Source organism: Mus musculus, chromosome 15 (assembly GCF_000001635.26).
Source record: "Mus musculus strain C57BL/6J chromosome 15, GRCm38.p6 C57BL/6J".
Taxonomy (NCBI): domain Eukaryota; kingdom Metazoa; phylum Chordata; class Mammalia; order Rodentia; family Muridae; genus Mus; species Mus musculus.
The window spans coordinates 10,344,417-10,364,040 of NC_000081.6; the positions used below are offsets into that span (position 1 = coordinate 10,344,417).

The window sequence follows — 19,624 nt, forward strand, 5'->3', positions numbered from 1 at the left end:
GAGTGACATACATGTGCCCACCCAGCCACCCACACTCACACTAACTAAGATAGTAAATGATTTTTCTAAAATTCTGAGGGAAAGCCAATGGCAGCAGGGGCCCAAAGGCAAAGGTAGTATGTAGCACTGGGAGGCTGAGGCAAAGGGATCATGAATTAAAGGCCAGAGTACATAGTGGTAACACTATCAAAATCAATTCAAATACCAAACACACTCAAGAAAATTTAATACTCTAATTCCTGAACTATGGAAAACATTCCATAGAGCCCCATTTCTAACTAGGCTAACAGAAAATCTCACATCCTGCACAGCTTTCATCAGAAAGAATCACAAAGGATGCTAAAGTGCTGAGATAAAAACTAATATCCGAGGAGACAAAACAAACATAAGTACCAGACTTGGAAATTATATAGCCATCATCATATATGTGTGTGTGTGTGTGTGTGTGTGTATGTTTACATATATATGTGTGTGTGTTAAAGGTTTTGTTAGAAATGAGTGGGTGCAGATACTCCTTCAATGTTTTTGCAGTTTCTATTGACTAGAGACATCTTTTCTATACTTTTACTTTTAAGCTGTGTTTTTCCTTGCAAATTAAGTAGACATCTAGCAAGTAGCAGACAATCTAATAATTTTTCTCTACTGTTTGGAGAGGGATTGTTTGGGTTTTTTTTTTTTAATCAAATACACTAGTCTGGATCTTTTAATTAGAAACAAGACACCATTAACATCCGAGTTATCACTGGAGGATACATACTAATTCCTGCCATTTGTTGATTATTTCGTGATATTTGACCCCTTTCTCTCTTCATTATCTACTCTTCTAATGAGATTCCGTCTTTCCTATATTCTCATGGTTGTGAAAGAACCAGAAATAAAGATGAGCAGAAGAACCGTGTTGAATTATGGTCAAATCACTAAAGACAGAGACTGAGAAAAGACTATGGAAGGCTTCAGGAGAGAGCAGTTTTACATATAAATCCACGTGTCCCGGATTCTCATAGCCTCTCCTACCTAGATGCCCATGTCCTATCCAAGATTTGAGGAACTCTCTTCTGTCATTTTCTTTAAAATGTTTCCTGCTTCTTTAGTTTGCACCTGCTCCCCTCGTCTCCTTCTTCTCTCTCTATGACCCACACATTCAGACTTTGAATGGTGGCTGGGAACTCGTGCAGTCTCTATTTTTACTTCCTTCATTTTCCTTATTATCATCTGAACATTTATATCTTTCTGTCTTTCAGCTCTGGTGTTCTATTCTCCAGTTGACTTCCCTGGTGAAGATTCCAACAACTGAGTTTTTATGTGATTTATGAATATTTTCACTGCTGAAATTTCAATTTGTCTTTCTATTTTCAAGCTCCTTGTTGAATTCTTTCACGTGTATGGTCACCCTCCTCATTTTGCTTGGCAGTTTATTCCTATCTTGCTAGTTCATCTGGGTGTGGATTTATGTCTTCTTTAGATTTGTTGATGATTCTTATCATTCTTTTCCATGTGGGGCTATAAAAAATACCCTTAAAATCAGTTACTGTGGAATTTTTCCCTCTTTCAAGGAGCCCTGCTGACTTATTTTTGATATCACTTGTTATTTTTGCATTGTAATTTCTATGTCTGGGTGTGGCTTATGGGCGGAGCCAGCTGCAGTTACTCTCATATATCCAGTTTCCCAGACACAAGACTGAGGTGAACCACAAGCCATTGGCCAGTTATTCCTAGTTTCTACCACTTAATTGTCTGCCTTTGAGGAGAGTAAGCCCCACGGGTGAGAAAACCAGCACCGACAGAGCACTACCGTATCCTGTCCTTAGGTCTCTGACTTCCAGCTAACTACATTCCCATAGACAATCACTTATCCCCCTTTGTGGAGCCCTGGTAGTTAGCATCATTGATTGGTGGACCTCAATGAGAAACAGTGACCCTGTGACTCCTACTGACTTCCCACTGAAAGGAGCTCCCCCGCATGGTTCTGACTCGGTCTCTCTCCTATAATTAGACTGGCTCTCCAAGCAAATACAAGGTGGATCCACGCCTGGCCCTTCCTGGACGATTCCAAAAACTGGACAATGAAGGGGAACTTGACTACTGAAGCAGCAGACTCAAATATGAGCCTCTCAAAATGGGTTCCACCACCATCGTGGCCAAATGCTGAGAACAAGACAGAATTTTCCCAGTGCCAATAATCTAGTCTCAAGGATGCCTGCCTGGTTAGACTTTAAATTTTGCTCAGTGACAAATGAGATCAGTGTTAATTGTGGTTTTGGAGCAGCTCATGTTTGCTTTCTTTTAGCTCAGCCTCAGCCTTCTGCCACCTTGTTCCCCCAATTTCACATGGTGATAGCTCTGTCTCCATGTGTCTCTCTCTGTCTCTGTGTGTCTCTCTGTCTCTGTGTGTCACTCTCTGTTCCTCTGCATGCTTCTGTTCCTCTGTGTCTTTATGTCCTCTCTCTCTCTCTCTCTCTCTCTCTCTCTACCTGTCTCTCTCTCTTTCTCTCTCTCTCATACATACATACACACACACACACACACAAACACACAAAGAGGAGTTTATTTTTCAGTTTACAAGGCTCTGTCTGTTCACAACTGTAACTGCAGTGTGGGTTTTCTGAAGCTTTAGCTTTCCCTATTCTTAGCCAGACCCTGCTCTCCAGAGGGTCTCAGAAGCCACTGAAGTGTTTCACCCATGGAAGCACTCTTTCTCTCTATTTGTTCTGCTCTAGAAATTTTCTGTAAACATTCTCTCTGGTGGCTGCTGAGACATCAGTTCCTTCCTGATAGCAGCCATCTCAATAAGTAACTGACTGGTAACTTCTCTTCTGCCACCCCGCTCTGTGTACCAAAGCCACAAGTGATCGCTGGCAGTTACTAGCGGAAGATTGTCTCCCTCCCACTCGCTTCACGCTTCTCTGGGCTTGAGTGTGCCTTCACTCATCTCTCTACTTAAGAAACCACATTTTATAATCATCAGAATAACACCCCACCCTGTCCCTTTAAATAAAAAGAAGTCACAATCACTCACTTCCGCACAAATTATTCAAAATGTACTATTTAGCTTCCCACTCTGGAAAACTCCTCATACCCAGTGCTTCACAAAAGCTCAAATCTTAACAACTGCCCAAAAAATCCCAGTCATGATGATTGTAGCTTCTAGTGTCTCAAAGGTAAAACCAGTGGTGCGGATGAGCTGAAGAGCATAAGCCAGACTTTGTGGGAGTCAAAACCTAATGCTTCCACAATCCAATAACAACATTGCCAACGCTGTGCTGAGAAAGGCTTTGTGTCCACTGCCCTCGTTGATGTATCATCCTGAAGCACTTGGTCAACCACATCACATAGATGCTCCCTACAGCCCTGGAAACACAATGGGCCTGGGATCCCAGCAAGAGATCACAATTTATATTGAATTTATAGCAATTCGTCTTTACCTTGTACCATTGCTTCCTGGAGGCATTCTCGGGTAAAAAGTCATTTCTTGGGTATTATTGAAAGATCAGTCAGAGACAATTGCGTTTTTTTGTTAGGAGCAAGTTGGACATAAGAAATGAAGCCCAAGGGAAAGTGTGGAGGCTGAGCTGAGAAGCTAGGGAAAGATAGACAAGACAGCTCTCACAGATGGTAGCCTGCCTCTTCAGCTTGGTAAGTGACTCTGACACAGTCTCTCATGATAAAATACCCTTCAAGGCTGGAAAGATTTCATGGATTAAGAATGTTTGCTATTCTTCCAGAGGACCAGAGTTCAGTTCCCAGCACCCATGTAGGGCAATTTACAATTGCCTATAATTCCAGCTTCAAGGAATCCAACACCCTCTTCTGACCTCCATGGGCATCTGCACACATTACACACATACACATAAATAAAAATGTCAACATTTTAACAAGAAAACTGAAGATACCCTCCAAAACAGTAAGATGTCTTTACTGTGAGGCTGTAGGATGATATAACTAACAAACAAGAACTTGAAGAAGGCTCAGGAAGGGATCAATAATGTCTTGTTCAAACCAATGCTGAGAAAACATTTGGAGAAGAGAGAGCATTCTAAGCCTGCAAATTATAGGTGAGATGACATAAAATAGAAAGGACACAAGAAGCCTCTGTCTTCCATATTGATCCTCTTAGACCTCTTTAAATAAAGATTTTCTTACTGACCACAGTGTCATTCCCTGTGTACATATTCCTCACTGAATACTCAACAAGAGCACAAGAACAGGGGAAACTTACCACAGCACTTCCTGCAAGACTGTGGATTGTGAAACCATCCACCCCACCTTTTCATCCTCTCTAATTTTCATTGTGTTTGTCAGTGTATCTCCTATTGGTACTGCTATAAAACACACACACACACACACACACACACACACACACATTGAAATCTGTTTTTGAATGGCAGAAACCTGGAAGGCATGGTCTCTTAGGCAGCTGGTTTAATCATTATATGATGGTTCTGGATTGGAATAAAATAAAGACAAATATTTCACATCTCATACATGTACATAAATCAAAAATGCTCCTGAGCTGAAAGTGTAGGTAAGTCATATATCTTTTGTCTAGTCTGCTCCAATGCCCTGGAATTGACTCTGAGCACAACAAATAACAACAAAAATGTTGTTGCTATTATGTGAAAATACACTCATTCCAAACATTATACATGCCCACAAAAAGATCTATAAATATATTGATCATTGTCTGTAGAGCTTAGAGTTAGATGGCAATGGGACTGATGAATAAAAATGTATGAAATTAAGGATATTAAAAAAATAAATCACACCAACTCCATAACTGTCAACTCCTTGATCCATTCGAGCAACTGAAAGGATCTAAGCATATCCAGGGCTTTCTGCAGCTTTTCAGCACCCTCCTCTTCTCAATGAATGTCTCTTACCCTGTTGTTCATGTATTTTCTCTACCACTCCATTTTTTCATTTGTTGTAATTCTGGGATTGAACTCAGGTCCACAAATATGCTAGACAAGCACTCTACCACCTAGCTACACCCCCAACCCCTTTTATTTTTATTAAGAAACAAGGCCTCGTGAAGTTACATAATCTAGCCTTAATTCACTGTACATCCTAGAGTGGCCTTAAATGTGTGCTCTTCCAAACTTAGCTTCCCAGGTTGTAGGATTACAGGTACGAACATTACTTCCAGCTAAATTAATTTCACCATTTTTTATGCTGATTGTCCTCCTATCTTTCTTATTAGCATCCTTAATTTCTCAGTCCTTGACCCCTTCAACTACATCCTCGTCCTCCTTCCATAATTTATTACTTTTCTCAGTATTGTGACAGAAAGAATAACTGACATGGCGGAAGGGTTTGTTTTGATGTATGGTTTATGGGAGCACAGTTCTTCATGGTGGGGAAGGCATGCATAGAAGATGGGCTAGCTTGGCCTGTAGCAGTAAAAGTAGGAAACAATTGGTAATTCGGTGCTACAAACCAGGAAATAAAAGAGCTTGGATGAGAAGGAGAATCACTCTTGGTCATAAGTCAACAAGATAGGCACCGTGGATGAAGATTCCATAATCTCCCAAAACAGTGTCGTCTACTAGGGACCAAGCATTCAAATACATGAGTCTGTTAGAGATGTGCTTCATATTGAAATCATAGCATCTTCGGCTCCTAGCTGTTTCACAGAGCAAAAATCAGTCAGGTCAAATTCAGAACTCCCCAGTTATTGCACCATTTAAAAGCTAGCAATCTCTTCCGTGATTCAGACAATCTCTTCACCACATGCCCTGTTGATTAAAAAAAAAAAAAAAGGTTAGACTTTTAATATGCAGTGGTATATATTAAGCATTTCTGTTCCAAAAGGGAAGGGTGGAGACGGCAGAAACCCAGCAAGAAAGCTCTAGGTGTAGCATCTGAATTACAACTGACTTGGCTAGACCCAGCTTCACTCGTGTGCCTGCAGATTTCAAGTGTTTCTGAATATCCTGGGGTCTCTATCGTAACCAATGCTTCACCTTCACAGCTTCATACAATGGCCTAACGTGGCCTTGTGGCAGGGAATATGGCAGGCAGCACATCTCCACACTGTGATACCTTTTCCCCTGGAACTATCTCACAGCTTCCATGATCCCATCACTCGTTTTGCATGCCTGCACAACAGAACCACATAAATGGTTGCAAATTCTGCTGCCAGTTATAGGTGCAACCTATTCCCCCTTCAAGCTTGACTGCAGACATCTCAGGGTGCTCGCACCCCAGTGTCAGGAAGAACCTAGCCTGCCATGCTGAAGCAGGAAAACCCAAGAGTAGTAGTTCTCAACCAGTGGCTCACAACCCCCACAGGGGTTGCACGCATAGCAAGATATCCTGCATATCGGATATTTACATTACAATTTATAGCAGTAGCAAAATCACAGTTATGAAGTAGCAATGAAATAATTTTATAATTGGGGGTCACCACAACATGAGGAACAGCATCAAAGGGTTGCAGCATTAAGAAGCTTACGAATCACTGCCCTAAAGAGAAGTCTTGAGACATCCGGCCACCTTCCCTGACAGAGGACTGGGGTCCGCGGGGCCTGGGAGGCTAGGATTTTGACTCAGGATCGGCGGGAGCCACCTTGGTTCCCGGACTTGGCAGAAAGCAGCCTGCACAGGTGAGAGTGTGAACTACAGAAGCTAACAGCTTCTGGGACAGGCAAGAGCCACAGAGCTTCTGAGGCAGCGCCATTTTTGGGTTCCAGACATCCAGCCACCTACCAGGCCAGAGGTCAGGTGTCCGCCCAGCTCAGGAGGCCCTAGCCTCAGGATCCACAGGAGCCATTTTGGTTCCGGGACTCCGCAGAAAGTAGTCTGCACAGGTGAGAGTGTGGACTACTGAACTTAACAGCTTCTGGGACAGACCAAAGCAACACAGCTTCTGGGAAAGGTCCTGTTTTGGCCCTTCATCTTCAGCCAGGAGGAGGTCCAAATGCCAGATAACTGTGCACCTTCCCTGTAAGAGGTGAGCTTGCCTGCAGAGACTGCTCTGACAACTGAAACTCAGAGGAGAGACCTAGTCTCCCAGGTCTGCTGATAGAGGGTAACAGCATCACCAGAGGAACAATCTCTAAACAGAGACAATTATAACAACTAACTCCAGAGATTACCAGATGGCGAAAGGTAAATGTAAGAATCTTACTAAAAGAAACCAAGACCACTCACCATCATCAGAACCCAGCACTCCAACTTCGACCAGTCCAGGGCACCACAACACACCCGAAAAGCTAGACCCAGATTTAAAAGCATATTTCATTATGATGGTAGAGAACATCAAGAAGGGCTTTAATAACTCACTTAAAGAAATACAGGAGAACACTGCTAAAGAGCTACAAGTCCTTAAAGAAAAACAGGAAAACACAACCAAACAGATAGAAGTCCTTAAAGAGAAACCAGAAAACACATCCAAACAGGTGATGGAAATGAACAAAACCATAGTAGACCTAAAAAGGGAAGTAGACACAATAAAGAAACCCAAAGTGAGGCAACACTGGATATAGAAAACTTAGGAAAGAAATCTAGAACCATAGATGCAAGCATCAGCAACAGAATACAAGAGATGAAAGAGAGAATCTTAGGTGCAGAAGATTCCATAGAGAACATCAGCACAACAATCAAAGAAAATGGAAAATGCAAAAAGATCCTAACTCAAAACATCCAGGAAATCCAGGACACAATGAGAAGACCAAACCTATGGATAATAGGAGTGGACGAGAATGAAGATTTTCAACTCAAAGGACCAGCAAATATCTTCAACAAAATTATAGAAGAAAACTTCCCAAATCTAAAAAAAAGAGATGCCCATGAACATACAAGAAGCCTACAGAACTCCAAATAGACTGGACGAGAAAAGAAATTCCTCCTGACACATAATAATCAGAACAAAAATGCACTAAATAAAGATAGAATACTAAAACAGTAAGGGAAAAAGGTCAAGTAACATATAAAGGCAAGCCTATCAGAATTACACCAGATTTTTCACCAGAGACTATGAAAGCCAGAAGAGCCTGGACAGATGTTATACAGACAGTAAGAGAACACAAATTCCAGTCCAGGCTTCTATACCCAGCCAAATTCTCAATTACCATAGATGGAGAAACCAAAGTATTCCACGGCAAAACCAAATACATGAATTATCTTTCCACAAATCCAGCCCTTCAAAGGAAAATAATAGAAAAAAACCAATACAAGTATGGGAACCATGCCCTAGAAAAAGCAAGAAGGTAATCCCTCAACAAACCTAAAAGAAGACAGCCACAAGAACAGAATGCCAACTCTAACAACAAAAATAAAAGGAAGCAAAAATTACCTTTTCTTAATATCTCTTAATATCAATGAACTAAATTCCCCCAATAAAAAGACATAGACTAACAGACTGGCTACACAAACAGGACCCAACATTCTGCTGCTTACAGGAAACCCATCTCAGGGAAAAAGACAGACACTGCCTCAGAGTGAAAGTCTGGAAAACAATTTTCCAAGCAAATGGTCTGAAGAAACAAGCTGGAGTAGCCATTCTAATATCGAATAAAATCAACTTTCAACCAAAAGTTATCAAAAAAGACAAGGAGGGACACTTCATACTCATCAAAGGCAAAATCCTCCAAGAGGAACTCTCAATTCTGAATATCTATGCTCCAAATGCAAGGGCAGCCACATTCATTAAAGACACTTTAGTAAAGCTCAAAGCACACATTGCACCTCACACAATAATAGTGGGAGACTTCAACACACCACTTTCATCAATGGACAGATCATGGAAACAGAAACTAAACAGGGACACAGTGAAACTAACAGAAGTTATGAAACAAATGGATCTGACAGATATCTACAGAAAATTTCATCCTAAAACAAAAGGAAATACCTTCTTCTCAGCACGTCACTGGACCTTCTCCAAAATTGACCATATAATTGGTCACAAAACAGGCCTCAACAGATACAAAAATATTGAAATTGTCCCATGCATCCTATCAGACCACCATGGCCTAAGGCTGATCTTCAATAACAACATAAATAATGGAAAGCCAACATTCACGTGGAAACTGAACAACACTCTTCTCAATGATACCTTGGTCAAGGAAGAAATAAAGAAAGAAATTAAAGACTTTTTAGAGTTTAATGAAAATGAAGCCACAACATACCCAAACCTATGAGACACAATGAAAGCATTTCTAAGAGGGAAACTCATAGCTCTGAGTGCCTCCAAGAAGAAACTGGAGAGAGCACACACTAGCAGCTTGACAACACATCTAAAAGCTCTAGAAAAAAAGGAAGAAAATTGACCCAAGAGGAGTAGATGGCAGGAAACAATCAAACTCAGGGGTGAAATCAACCAAGTGGAAACTAGAGAACTATTCAAAGAATTAACCAAACAAGGAGTTGGTTCTTTGAGAAAATCAACAAGATAGATAAACCCTTAGCTAGACTCACTAGAGGTCACAGGGACAAAATCCTAATTAACAAAATCAGAAATGAAAAGGGAGACATAACAACAAATCCTGAAGAAATCCAAAACACCATCAGATCCTTCTACAAAAGGCTATACTCAACAAAACCGGAAAACCTGGATGAAATGGACAAATTTCTAGACAGATACCTGGTACCAAAGTTAAATCAGGATCAAGTTAACGATCTAAACAGTCCCATATACCCTAAGGAAATAGAAGCAGTCATTAATAGTCTCCCAACCAAAAAATGCCCAGAACCAGATGGGTTTAGTGCAGAGTTCTACCAGACCTTCAAATAAGATCTAATTCCACTTCTGCATAAACTATTTCACAAGATAGAAGTAAAAGGTACTCTACCCAAATCATTTTATGAAGGCAAAATTACTCTGATACCTAAAAAACAGAAAGATCCAACAAAGATAGAGAACTTCAGACCAATTTCTCTTATGAATATAGATGCAAAAATACTCAATAAACTCTCGCTAACCGAATCCAAGAACACATTCAAGCAATCATCCATCCTGACCAAGTAGGTTTTATTCCAGGGATGCAGGGATGGTTTAATATATGAAAATCCATCAATGTAGTCCATTATATAAACAAACTCAAAGACAAAAACCACATGATCATCTCGTTAGATGCAGAAAAAGCATTCGACAAGATCCAACACCCATTCATGATAAAAGTCTTGGAAAGATCAGGAATTCAAGGCCCATACCTAAATATGATGAAAGCAATCTACAGCAAACCAGTAGCCAACATCAAAGTAAATGGTGAGAAGCTGGAAGCAATCCCACTAAAATCAGGGATTAGACAAGGCTGCCCACTTTCTCCCTACCTCTTCAACATAATACTTGAAGTATTACCCAGAGCAATTCTACAACAAAAGGAGATCAAGGGGATACAAATTAGAAAAGAGGAAGTCAAAATATCACTTTTTGCAGATGATATGATAGTATATATAAGTGACCCTAAAAATTCCACCAGAGAACGCCAAAACCTGATAAACAGCTTTGGTGAGGTAGCTGGATATAAAATTAACTCAAACAAGTCAATGGCCTTTCTCTACACAAAGAATAAACAGGCTGAGAAAGAAATTAGGGAAACAACACCCTTCTCAATAGTCACAAATAATATAAAATATCTTGGCATGACTCTAACTAAGAAAGTGAAAGATCTGTATGATAAAAACTTCAAGTCTCTGAAGAAAGAAATTAAAGAAGATCTCAGAAGATGGAAAGATCTCCCATGCTCATGGATTAGCAGGATCAACATTGTAAAAATGGCTATCTTGCCGAAAGCAATCTACAGATTCAATGCAATCCCCATCAAAATTCCAACTCAATTCTTCAACAAATTAGAAAGAGCAATCTTCAAATTCATCTGGAATAACAAAAAACCTAGGATAGCAAAAACTCTTCTCAAGGATAAAAGAACCTCTGGTGGAATCATGCCTGACCTAAAGCTTTACTACAGAGCAATTGTGATAAAAAACTGCATGGTACTGGTATAGTGACAGACAAGTAGACCAATGGAATAGAATTGAAGACCCAGAAATGAACCCACACACCTATGGTCACTTGATCTTCGACAAGGGAGCTATAACCATCCAGTGGAAGAAAGACAGCATTTTCAACAAATTTTTGTTGTTATCATGTAGAAGAATAAGAATCGATCCATTCCTATCTCCTTGTACTAAGGTCAAATCTAAGTGGATCAAGGAACTTCACATAAAACCAGAGACAATGAAACTTATAGAGGAGAAAGTGGGGAAAAGCCTTGAAGATATGGGCACAGGGAAAAAATTCCTGAATAGAACAGCAATGGCTTGTGCTGTAAGATCGAGAATTGACAAATGGGACCTCATGAAACTGCAAAGCTTCTGCAAGGCAAAAGACACCATCAATAAGACAAAAAGACCACCAACAGATTGGGAAAGGATCTTTACCTATCCTGAATCAGATAGGGGACTAATATCCAATGTATATAAGGAACTCAAGAAGGTGGACTCCAGAAAATCAAATAACCCCATTAAAAAATGGGGCTCAGAACTGAACAAAGAATTCTCACCTGAGGAATAGTGAATGGCAGAGAAGCACCTGAAAAAAATGTTCAACATCCTTAATCATCAGGGAAATGCAAATCAAAACAACCCTGAGATTCCACCTCACACCAGTCAGAATTGCTAAGATCATAAATTCAGGTGACAGCAGATGCTGGCAAGGATGTGGAGAAAGAGGAACACTCCTCCATTGTTGGTGAGATTGCAAGCTTGTATAACCACTCTGGAAATCAGTCTGGTGGTTCTTCAGAAATCTGGACAAGGTACTACTGGAGGATCCTGCAATACCTCTCCTGGGTATATATCCAGAAGATGTTCCAACTAGTAAGAAAGACACGTGCTCCACTATGTTCATAGCAGCCTTATTTATAATAGCCAGAAGCTGGAAAGAACCCAGATGCCCCTCAACAGAGGAATGGATACAGAAAATGTGATACATTTACACAATGGATTACTACTCAGCTATTAAAAATAATGAATTTATGAAATTCCTAGGCAAATGGATGGACCTGGAGGGCATCATCCTGAGTGAGGTAACACAATCACAAAGGAACTCACACAATATGTACTCACTGATAAGTGGATATTAGCCCAAAACCTAGGATACCCAAGATATAAGATACAAATTGCTAAACGTATGAAACTCAAGAAGAATGAAGACCAAAGTGTGGACACTTTACCCCTTCTTAGAATTGGGAACAAAACACCCATGGAAGGAGTTACAGAGACAAAGTTTGGAGCTGTGACGAAAGGATGGACCATTTAGAGACTGCCATGTCCAGGGTTCCATCACATAATAAGCTTCCAAAAGCTGACACCATTGCATACACTAGCAACATTTTGCTGAAAGGACCCAGATATAGCTGTCTCTTGTGAGACTATGCCAGGGCCTAGCAAACACAGAAGTGGATGCTCACAGTCAGCTATTGAATGGATCACAGGGCCCCCAATGGAGGAGCTAGAGAAAGTACCCAAGGAGCTAAAGAGATCTGCAACCCTATAGGTGTAACAACATTATGAACTAACCAGTACCCCGGAGCTCTTGACTCTAGCTGCATATGTATCAAAAGATGGCCTAGTCGGCCATCACTGGAAAGAGAGGCCCATTGGACATGCAAACTTTATATGCCCCAGTACAGGGGAATGCCAGGGCCAAAAAAATGGGAATGGGTGGGTAGGGAAGTGGGGGGGGAGGGTACGGGAGACTTTTGGGATAGCATTGGAAATGTAATTGAGGAAAATACGTAATAAAAAAAAAAGAAGAAGTTTCATCTTTAAGGCACCACCTCTGTTTTCTTAGGCAGAATGCAAAGTATCTCACTAAGTGCATAAAGGTCTGTAACAATTAACACCACTTTTCCACATCCACTTTCTCTACAACTATCATGTTCCGGGTCTGTAACCCCAAGTTGCAATTTTTCACCTCGGTCAGTTCCATTTTCTTCTCAAATTTCTCATTGTAAATTTGGCTAAAGCTGTAGGTATTGACCGTGCCACAGCCTGAATCCCATGCTGTACTGAAATTCTCCCTCCCCCCAAAAATACCCAATCAAGTTTTCACTCAGCCTCACTCAATCTGCAGACACAAGTTGAGCCAAAGCAGACATTTTGCTAGAACATAGCATGAATCACCTGTGTTACTATTTTCGATTCTGTCCTTGTTTTCCTCCAAGATTTCATTAGTAGTCTTTACTGCCCACATTCCTTTCCCAGTCTGAACTCTTACCATAATGGCCCATTAGGTTTCACTGACAACCTTCTAGGGCATCTCTAGTCTGCAACTCTAAATTTTTCTGTATTCCTTCCAGAAAGCTGTTCTAGCGACCTACAGACCACAGGGTCAAGTTCATTACAGCAGTGATCTCCACTTCTCAACCAGTTTGCTGTGTCAGTTGCTTCTCTCATCTGACTGAAAACCTGAAAACGAAATCAATGGAGGAAAGGCTTATTTTCACTCATCGGTTGAAAGAGTGCAGTACATCGTGTGAGGATAGGGATAGCATGGAGGCTGAATCACCTTGGTCCCTGGCAGTGCCAACACAGGAGAATGGTGTTTGTTATATGATACTAACCAGGAAGAACATAGCCTGGGGTGGGAACATAGTCAGCCAAATACTCCCAAGCTCCTTTCCACCTAGCTTCCATATCCTGAAGAGTCCCAAAACCTCCTATAGCAGTGCCACCAGCCAGGGGCCAAGTATTCAAACACATGAACATAGGACTAACATTTTATATCCAACACAATTTTGGACATAAACCTTTATATCCAAACTAACTCTGTCACTGCCCTTCTGCAGAGCGATTCACTCTGTGACCCCGGGGTAGAATGGAGCAGGAGGCCTGCACAATGAGCAAACATTGTTCTGTCTTTTCCTTCTCAATCCCGCATGTCCTTCCCCTCTCTTCCCTTCCCTCCTAACGTCCTTTGCTGCCCTTCCTCTCTCTTCTTGTCTCTTTTTCCCTTTCTCTGTTTCTTGCCTCCATTTTTCTCATTATTTAAGGTACTATTCCTAATAAAGTCAGGCTCTGGGGTTTACCCAAGTCCATTTATAGTCAGCAGTCTGCAGTTTCCTTTCTAAAGCCACCCCGCCTCTTCTAATATCAAAGTCCAGTCCAGTCAGTGAGCATTTGCAGCCCCTCCTCCCGCTGACCTGCTTCCACAGGATTTTCTTTCTGCCTGGGAAGAGATGTCTCTAGCCTGGAGAAATTTGCAGAAACCCTTTTATCTGGAGACTTCTCTCAGAATACTCCAGATGCGTCCATCCCTGAGCTGTGAGTGGAAACCATGGGATGGGTCAGCAGAGGGTGGAGAGAAGAAGAAAGCCTGAACTTTGGAGCCTGTTGACTAGGATATGAGACAATCCGAGTTGAGTAAGGGCTTGGGGATTTTAAAGATAGATTTGAAACCACCAATGGTTCTGAGTCGTCCTAACCCCATGCTTTCATTTCTGTCAGTATTTAATGCTGTCCCTCCTTTGTCCTGAAATGAAATCAATGGATGATAAAACCTAATAATACACAACCTAGAAATTAGAACTGGCTATCTCAACTTTGATGTAAAGAGGAAATCAAAGAAAAGTAAGCCGAAAAAGTCAAAATAAGGTATTATGTTAAAAAATAGATTCCTAGGATTCTTGTTTTAGAAGACATAGGTTCCCAAAGAGAGAGAGAGAGAGAGAGAGAGAGAGAGAGAGAGAGTGACAGAGACAGAGAGAGACACAGAGAGAGAGACAGAGACAGAGAGACAGAGACAGACAGAGAGACAGAGAGACAGAGACAGACAGAGAGAGCTGTTTTCCTAAAGTCATCCAAGCTCAGGTCGAAACAAATGAGACTCTCACCTCTTTGCAGCAGGAACAAGAAATTTAAGGAGATCTGGAGTAGCCAGACATAGGAATCTTTATAAATTATTCCCATGTTTCAATAATCTTCACATGGGTTTGTTTTCTCTAACCTCACAACATACTTATTAATTTCCTTTCTAAACACATAAGCGTAAACAGACATCTGTTTACATATTTATGGTCCATAGGGAAATGTGTGCCCATGTGCTTTAAATGGTATAGAGGACACTTTTTCAATCCCTTGTGATGATCAATTTTCTCTTATCCATATCTCCCCATTTTCTCTCCTTTGATCTCCTGCCTCCTCTCCCTACTCACCTGGCAATTTTGTAAAAACATCATATTTTAGTGCATTTTAAATGTATATGGGTACATATTTGTGGAAGCACATGCTTGTTTATAGCTATATGTGCACATCTCTGACCATCTAAGTGAGGTCAGGAGTCAACCTTGGGTGTTGTTCTTCAGATGATGCCAAACCTGGGTTTGTTTGTTTGTTTGTTTGTTTGTTTGTTGTTTTGTTCTGTATTTTTAAGACAGAGCTTATTATTGGTCAAGAGCTCACTAAGTAGGCTAAGACTGGCTAGCCAAAAAGCCTCATGAATCCATTTGTCTTTGACTCCCCAGCACTGGGACAAATGTGTACCACAACATCCAACCTTTTTACATAGGTTCTGAAGCTCAAACTCCAGTCCTTATGCCTACATGGTGTCTTAGTTAGGGTTTCCATTGCCGTGAAGAGACACTGTGACAAAGGCAACTCTTATAATAGACAAATTCAGTCCATTATCATCATGGCAGGAAGCATGGCAGCATCCAGGCATAGATTGTACTGGTGGACCTGAGAGTTTTACATCTTGTTCCAAAGGCAAACAGGAAAAGACTTATTGTCTTCCAGGCAGTAAGGAGGAGGGTCTCAATGCCCACCCCTATAGTGACACACTTTCTCCAACAAGACCACACTTCCTAATAGTTCTACTCCATGGGCCAAGCATATTCAAACCACCACAAAAAGCAATTTAGTACCTATGCATTCTCTCTAGCCTAATATATGCCTAACACTTCAAATATAGCAACTAAGTCCTATTATACAGTCCTACAAATGAGAAGACAAATGACAAAAAGTAATTTAAAAATGTGGCCAGGGGCCAGAGTGATACTTCAGCTATTTTTTTTTGTTTTTGTTTTTGTTTTTTTAATTTAATTAGCTATTTTCCTCATTTACATTTCCAATGGTATCCCAAAAGTCCCGCATACCCTCCCCCCCCCCACTCTCCTAACCACCCACTCCCACTTTTTGGCCCTGGCGTTCCCCTGTACTGGGGCATATAAAGTTTGCATGTCCAATGGGCCTCTCTTTCCAGTGATGGCCGACTAGGCCATCTTTTGATACATATGCAGCTAGAGTCAAGAGCTCCGGGGTACTGGTTAGTTCATAATGTTGTTCTACCTATAGGGTTGCAGATCCCTTTACTCCTTGGGTACTTTCTCTAGCTCCTCCATTGGGGGCCCTGTGATCCATCCAATAGCTGACTGTGAGCATCCACTTCTGTGTTTGCTAGGCCCTGGCATAGTCTCACAAGAGACAGCTATATCAGGGTCCTTTCAGCAAAATGTTGCTAGTGTATGCAATGGTGTCAGCGTTTGGAGGCTGATTATGGGATGGAACCCTGGATATGGCAGTCTCTAGATGGTCCATCCTTCTGTCTCAACTCCAAACTTTGTCTCTGTAACTCCTTCCATGGGTGTTTTGCTCCCAATTCTAAGAAGGGGCAAAGTGTCCACACTTTGGTCTTCGTTCTTCTTGAGTTCCATGTGTTTTGCAAATTGTATCTTGTATCTTGGGTATTCTAAATTTCTGAGCTAATATCCACTTATCAGTGAGTACATATCATGTGAGTTCCTTTGTGATTGTGTTACCTCACTCAGGATGATGCCCTCCAGGTCCATCTATTTGCCTAGGAACTTCATAAATTCATTCTTTTTAATAGCTGAGTAGTAATCCATTGTGTAAATGTACCACATTTTCTGTATCCATTCCTCTGTTGAGGGGCATCTGGGTTCTTTCTAGCTTCTGGCTATTATAAATAAGGCTGCTATGAACATAGTGGAGCATGTGTCTTTCTTACTAGTTGGAACATCTTCTGGATATATACCCAGGAGAGGTATTGCAGGATCCTCCAGTAGTACCATGTCCAAATTTCTGAAGAACCACCAGACTGATTTCCAGAGTGGTTATACAAGCTTGCAATCTCACCAACAATGGAGGAGTGTTCCTCTTTCTCCACATCCTTGCCAGCATCTGCTGTCACCTAAATTTTTGATCTTAGCCATTCTGAGAGGTGTGAGATAGAATCTCAGGGTTGTTTTGATTTGCATTTCCCTGATGATTAAAGATGCTGAAAATTTTTTCAGGTGTTTCTCAGCCATTCGGAATTCCTCAGTGGCGAATCTTTGTTTAGCTCTGAGCCCCATTTTTTAATGGGGTTATTTGATTTTCTGGAGTCCACCTTCTTGAGTTCTTTATATAAATTGGATATTAGTCCCCTATCTGATTTAGGATAGGTAAAGATCCTTTCCCAATCTGTTGGTGGCCTTTTTGTCTTATAGAGTGTCTTTTGCCTTACAGAAGCTTTGCAGTTTCATGAGGTCCCATTTGTCAATTCTCGATCTTACAGCACAAACCATTGCTGTTCTATTCAGGAATTTTTCCTCTGTGCCAATATCTTCGAGGCTTTTCCCCACTTTCTCCTCTGTAAGTTTCAGTGTCTCTGGTTTTATATGGAGCTCCTTGATCCATTTAGATTTGACCTTACTACAAGGAGATAGGAATGGATCAATTCACATTCTTTTACATGATAACCGCCAGTTGTGTCAGCACCATTTGTTGAAAATGCAGTCTTTTTTTCACTGGATGGTTTTAGCTCCCTTGTCAAAGATCAAGTGACCATAGGTGTGTGGATTCATTTCTGGATCTTCAATTCTGTTCCATTGATCTACCTTTCTGTCACTGTACCAGTATCATCCAGTTTTTATCACAATTGCTCTGTAGGACAGCTTCAGGTCAGGGATGGTGATTACAACAGAGGTTCTTCTATTGTTGAGAATAGTTTTGGCTATCCTTGGTTTTTTATTATTCCAGATGAATTTGCAAATTGCTCTTTCTAATTCGGTGAAGAATTGAGTTGGAATTTTGATGAGAATTGCATTGAATCTGTAGATTGCTTTCGGCAGGATAGCCATTTTGACTTTATTAATCCTGCCAATCCATGAGCATGGGAGATCTTTCCATCTTCTGAGATCTTCTTCAATTTCTTTCCTCAGAGACTTGAAGTTCTTATCATACAGATCTTTCACTTCCTTAGTTAGAGTCACACCAAGGTATTTTATATTATTTGTGAATATTGTGGAGGATGTTGTTTCCGTAATTTCTTTCTCAGCCCATTTATCCTGGTATAATTCTAATAGGCCCTTATATGTTACTTGACCTTTTCCCTTCCTGCTTTTAATATTCTATCTTTATTTAATGCATTTTTTATACTGATTATTATGTGTCGGGGGAATTTCTTTTCTGATCCAGTCTATATGGAGTTCTGTAGGCTTCTTGTATGTTTATGGGCATCTCTTTCTTTAGGTTTGGGAAGTTTTCTTCTATAATTTTGTTGAAGATATTTGCCAGTCCTTTAAGTTGAAAATCTTCATTGTCATCCACTCCTATTATCCATAGGTTTGGTCTTCTCATTGTGTCCTGGATTTCCTGGATTTTTTGAGTTAGGATCTTTTTGCATTTTGTATTTTCTTTGATTGTTGTGTCAATATTCTCTATGGAATCTTCTGCACCTGAGATTCTCTCTTCCATCTCTTGTATTCTGTTGCTGATGCTTGCATCTATGGTTCCTAATTTCTTTCCTAGGATTTCTATCTCCAGAGTTGTCTCACTTTGGGTTTTCTTTATTGTTTCTACTTCCCTTTTTAGGTCTTGGATAGTTTTGTTCAATTCCATAACCTGTTTGGTTGTGTTTTCATGTAGCTCTTTAAGGGATTTTTATGTTTCCTCTTTAAGGACTTCTACCTCTTTAGCACTGTTCTCCTGTATTTCTTTAAGTGAGTTATTAATGCCCTTCTTGATGTCCTCTACCAGTATCATAAGATATGATTTTAAATCTGAGTCCTGCTTTTCGGGTGTGTTGGGATATCCAGGACTGGCTGAGGTGGGAGTGCTGGGTTCTGGTGATGGTGAGTGGTCTTGGTTTCTGTTAGTAAGATTCTTATGTTTGCCTTTCACCATCTGGTAATCTCTGGAGTTAGTTGTTATAGTTGTCTTTGGTTGGAGCTTGTTCCTCCTGTGATTCTGTTAGCCTCTGTCAGCAATTCTGGGAGTCCAGCTCTCTCCTGAGTCACAGTGGTCAGAGTACTCTCAGCAGGCAAGCTCTCCTCTTGCAGGGAAGGTGCACAGAGGTCTGGCATTCAGACCTGCCTCCTGGCTGAAGATGAAGGCCTGAAGCAGGGCCTGTCCCAGATGTGTTGCCTCTGCAGTCTTCACCGCTCACCTGTACCGACTGGTCTCCGAGGGATGCGGCACATAAGATGGCTCTCTCACCTGTTGTGGCGGTCAGAGCCCTCCTGGGGACACCTCTCCTCTGGCAGGGAAGGTGCCTGGATGTCTGGAGCCTGAAACAGGGTCTGTCCCAGAAGCTGTGTCGCTTCTGCAGTCTGATTGCTCACCCTTTGCAGTCAGCAAGCTCACCTGCGCAAACTGGTTTTTGAGGGACCTGGGACCCAAAATG

At 41.1% G+C, this 19,624-nt stretch overlaps 2 protein-coding genes and 1 long non-coding RNA gene across 11 annotated transcripts in view; 2 read left to right on the plus strand and 1 right to left on the minus strand.

Annotated features, from left to right (window-relative positions):
* The window catches only part of Prlr (prolactin receptor), a 171,953-nt gene extending 167,179 nt beyond the window's left edge, over positions 1 to 4,774 (plus strand). Inside the window, exon 11 of one of the 5 annotated variants that reach the window (XR_383824.3) lies at positions 1,994 to 2,073. Coding sequence is in view for 4 of the 5 variants with exons in the window: in XM_030248425.1 (XP_030104285.1) it covers positions 1,994 to 2,086 (93 nt within the window). In the remaining variant the exon portion in view is untranslated. Of the gene's footprint in view, positions 1 to 1,241; positions 1,525 to 1,993 lie in introns of those variants that run through there. The other 4 variants (XM_030248425.1, XM_006520038.1, NM_001253781.1 and 1 more) reach the window with 4 other exon arrangements.
* A 535-nt stretch (positions 4,775 to 5,309) lies between these two features.
* On the minus strand, positions 5,310 to 13,407 carry Gm41269. The gene is made up of 2 exons (XR_875036.1): positions 13,220 to 13,407; positions 5,310 to 5,732 (listed from the first exon to the last, which is right to left on the minus strand). It is a non-coding gene; the product is annotated as a predicted gene, 41269 (long non-coding RNA).
* Positions 13,408 to 14,099: 692 nt separating this feature from the next.
* The window catches only part of Agxt2 (alanine-glyoxylate aminotransferase 2), a 51,643-nt gene continuing 46,118 nt past the window's right edge, over positions 14,100 to 19,624 (plus strand). For 2 of the 5 annotated variants that reach the window (NM_001310735.1, NM_001310736.1), the window contains exon 1: positions 14,117 to 14,265. In NM_001310735.1, the coding sequence (NP_001297664.1) occupies positions 14,181 to 14,265 (85 nt within the window). In that variant the 5' untranslated portion in view covers positions 14,117 to 14,180. Of the gene's footprint in view, positions 14,266 to 19,624 lie in introns of all 5 variants that reach the window. The other 3 variants (XM_006520069.4, XM_006520070.4, NM_001031851.1) reach the window with 3 other exon arrangements.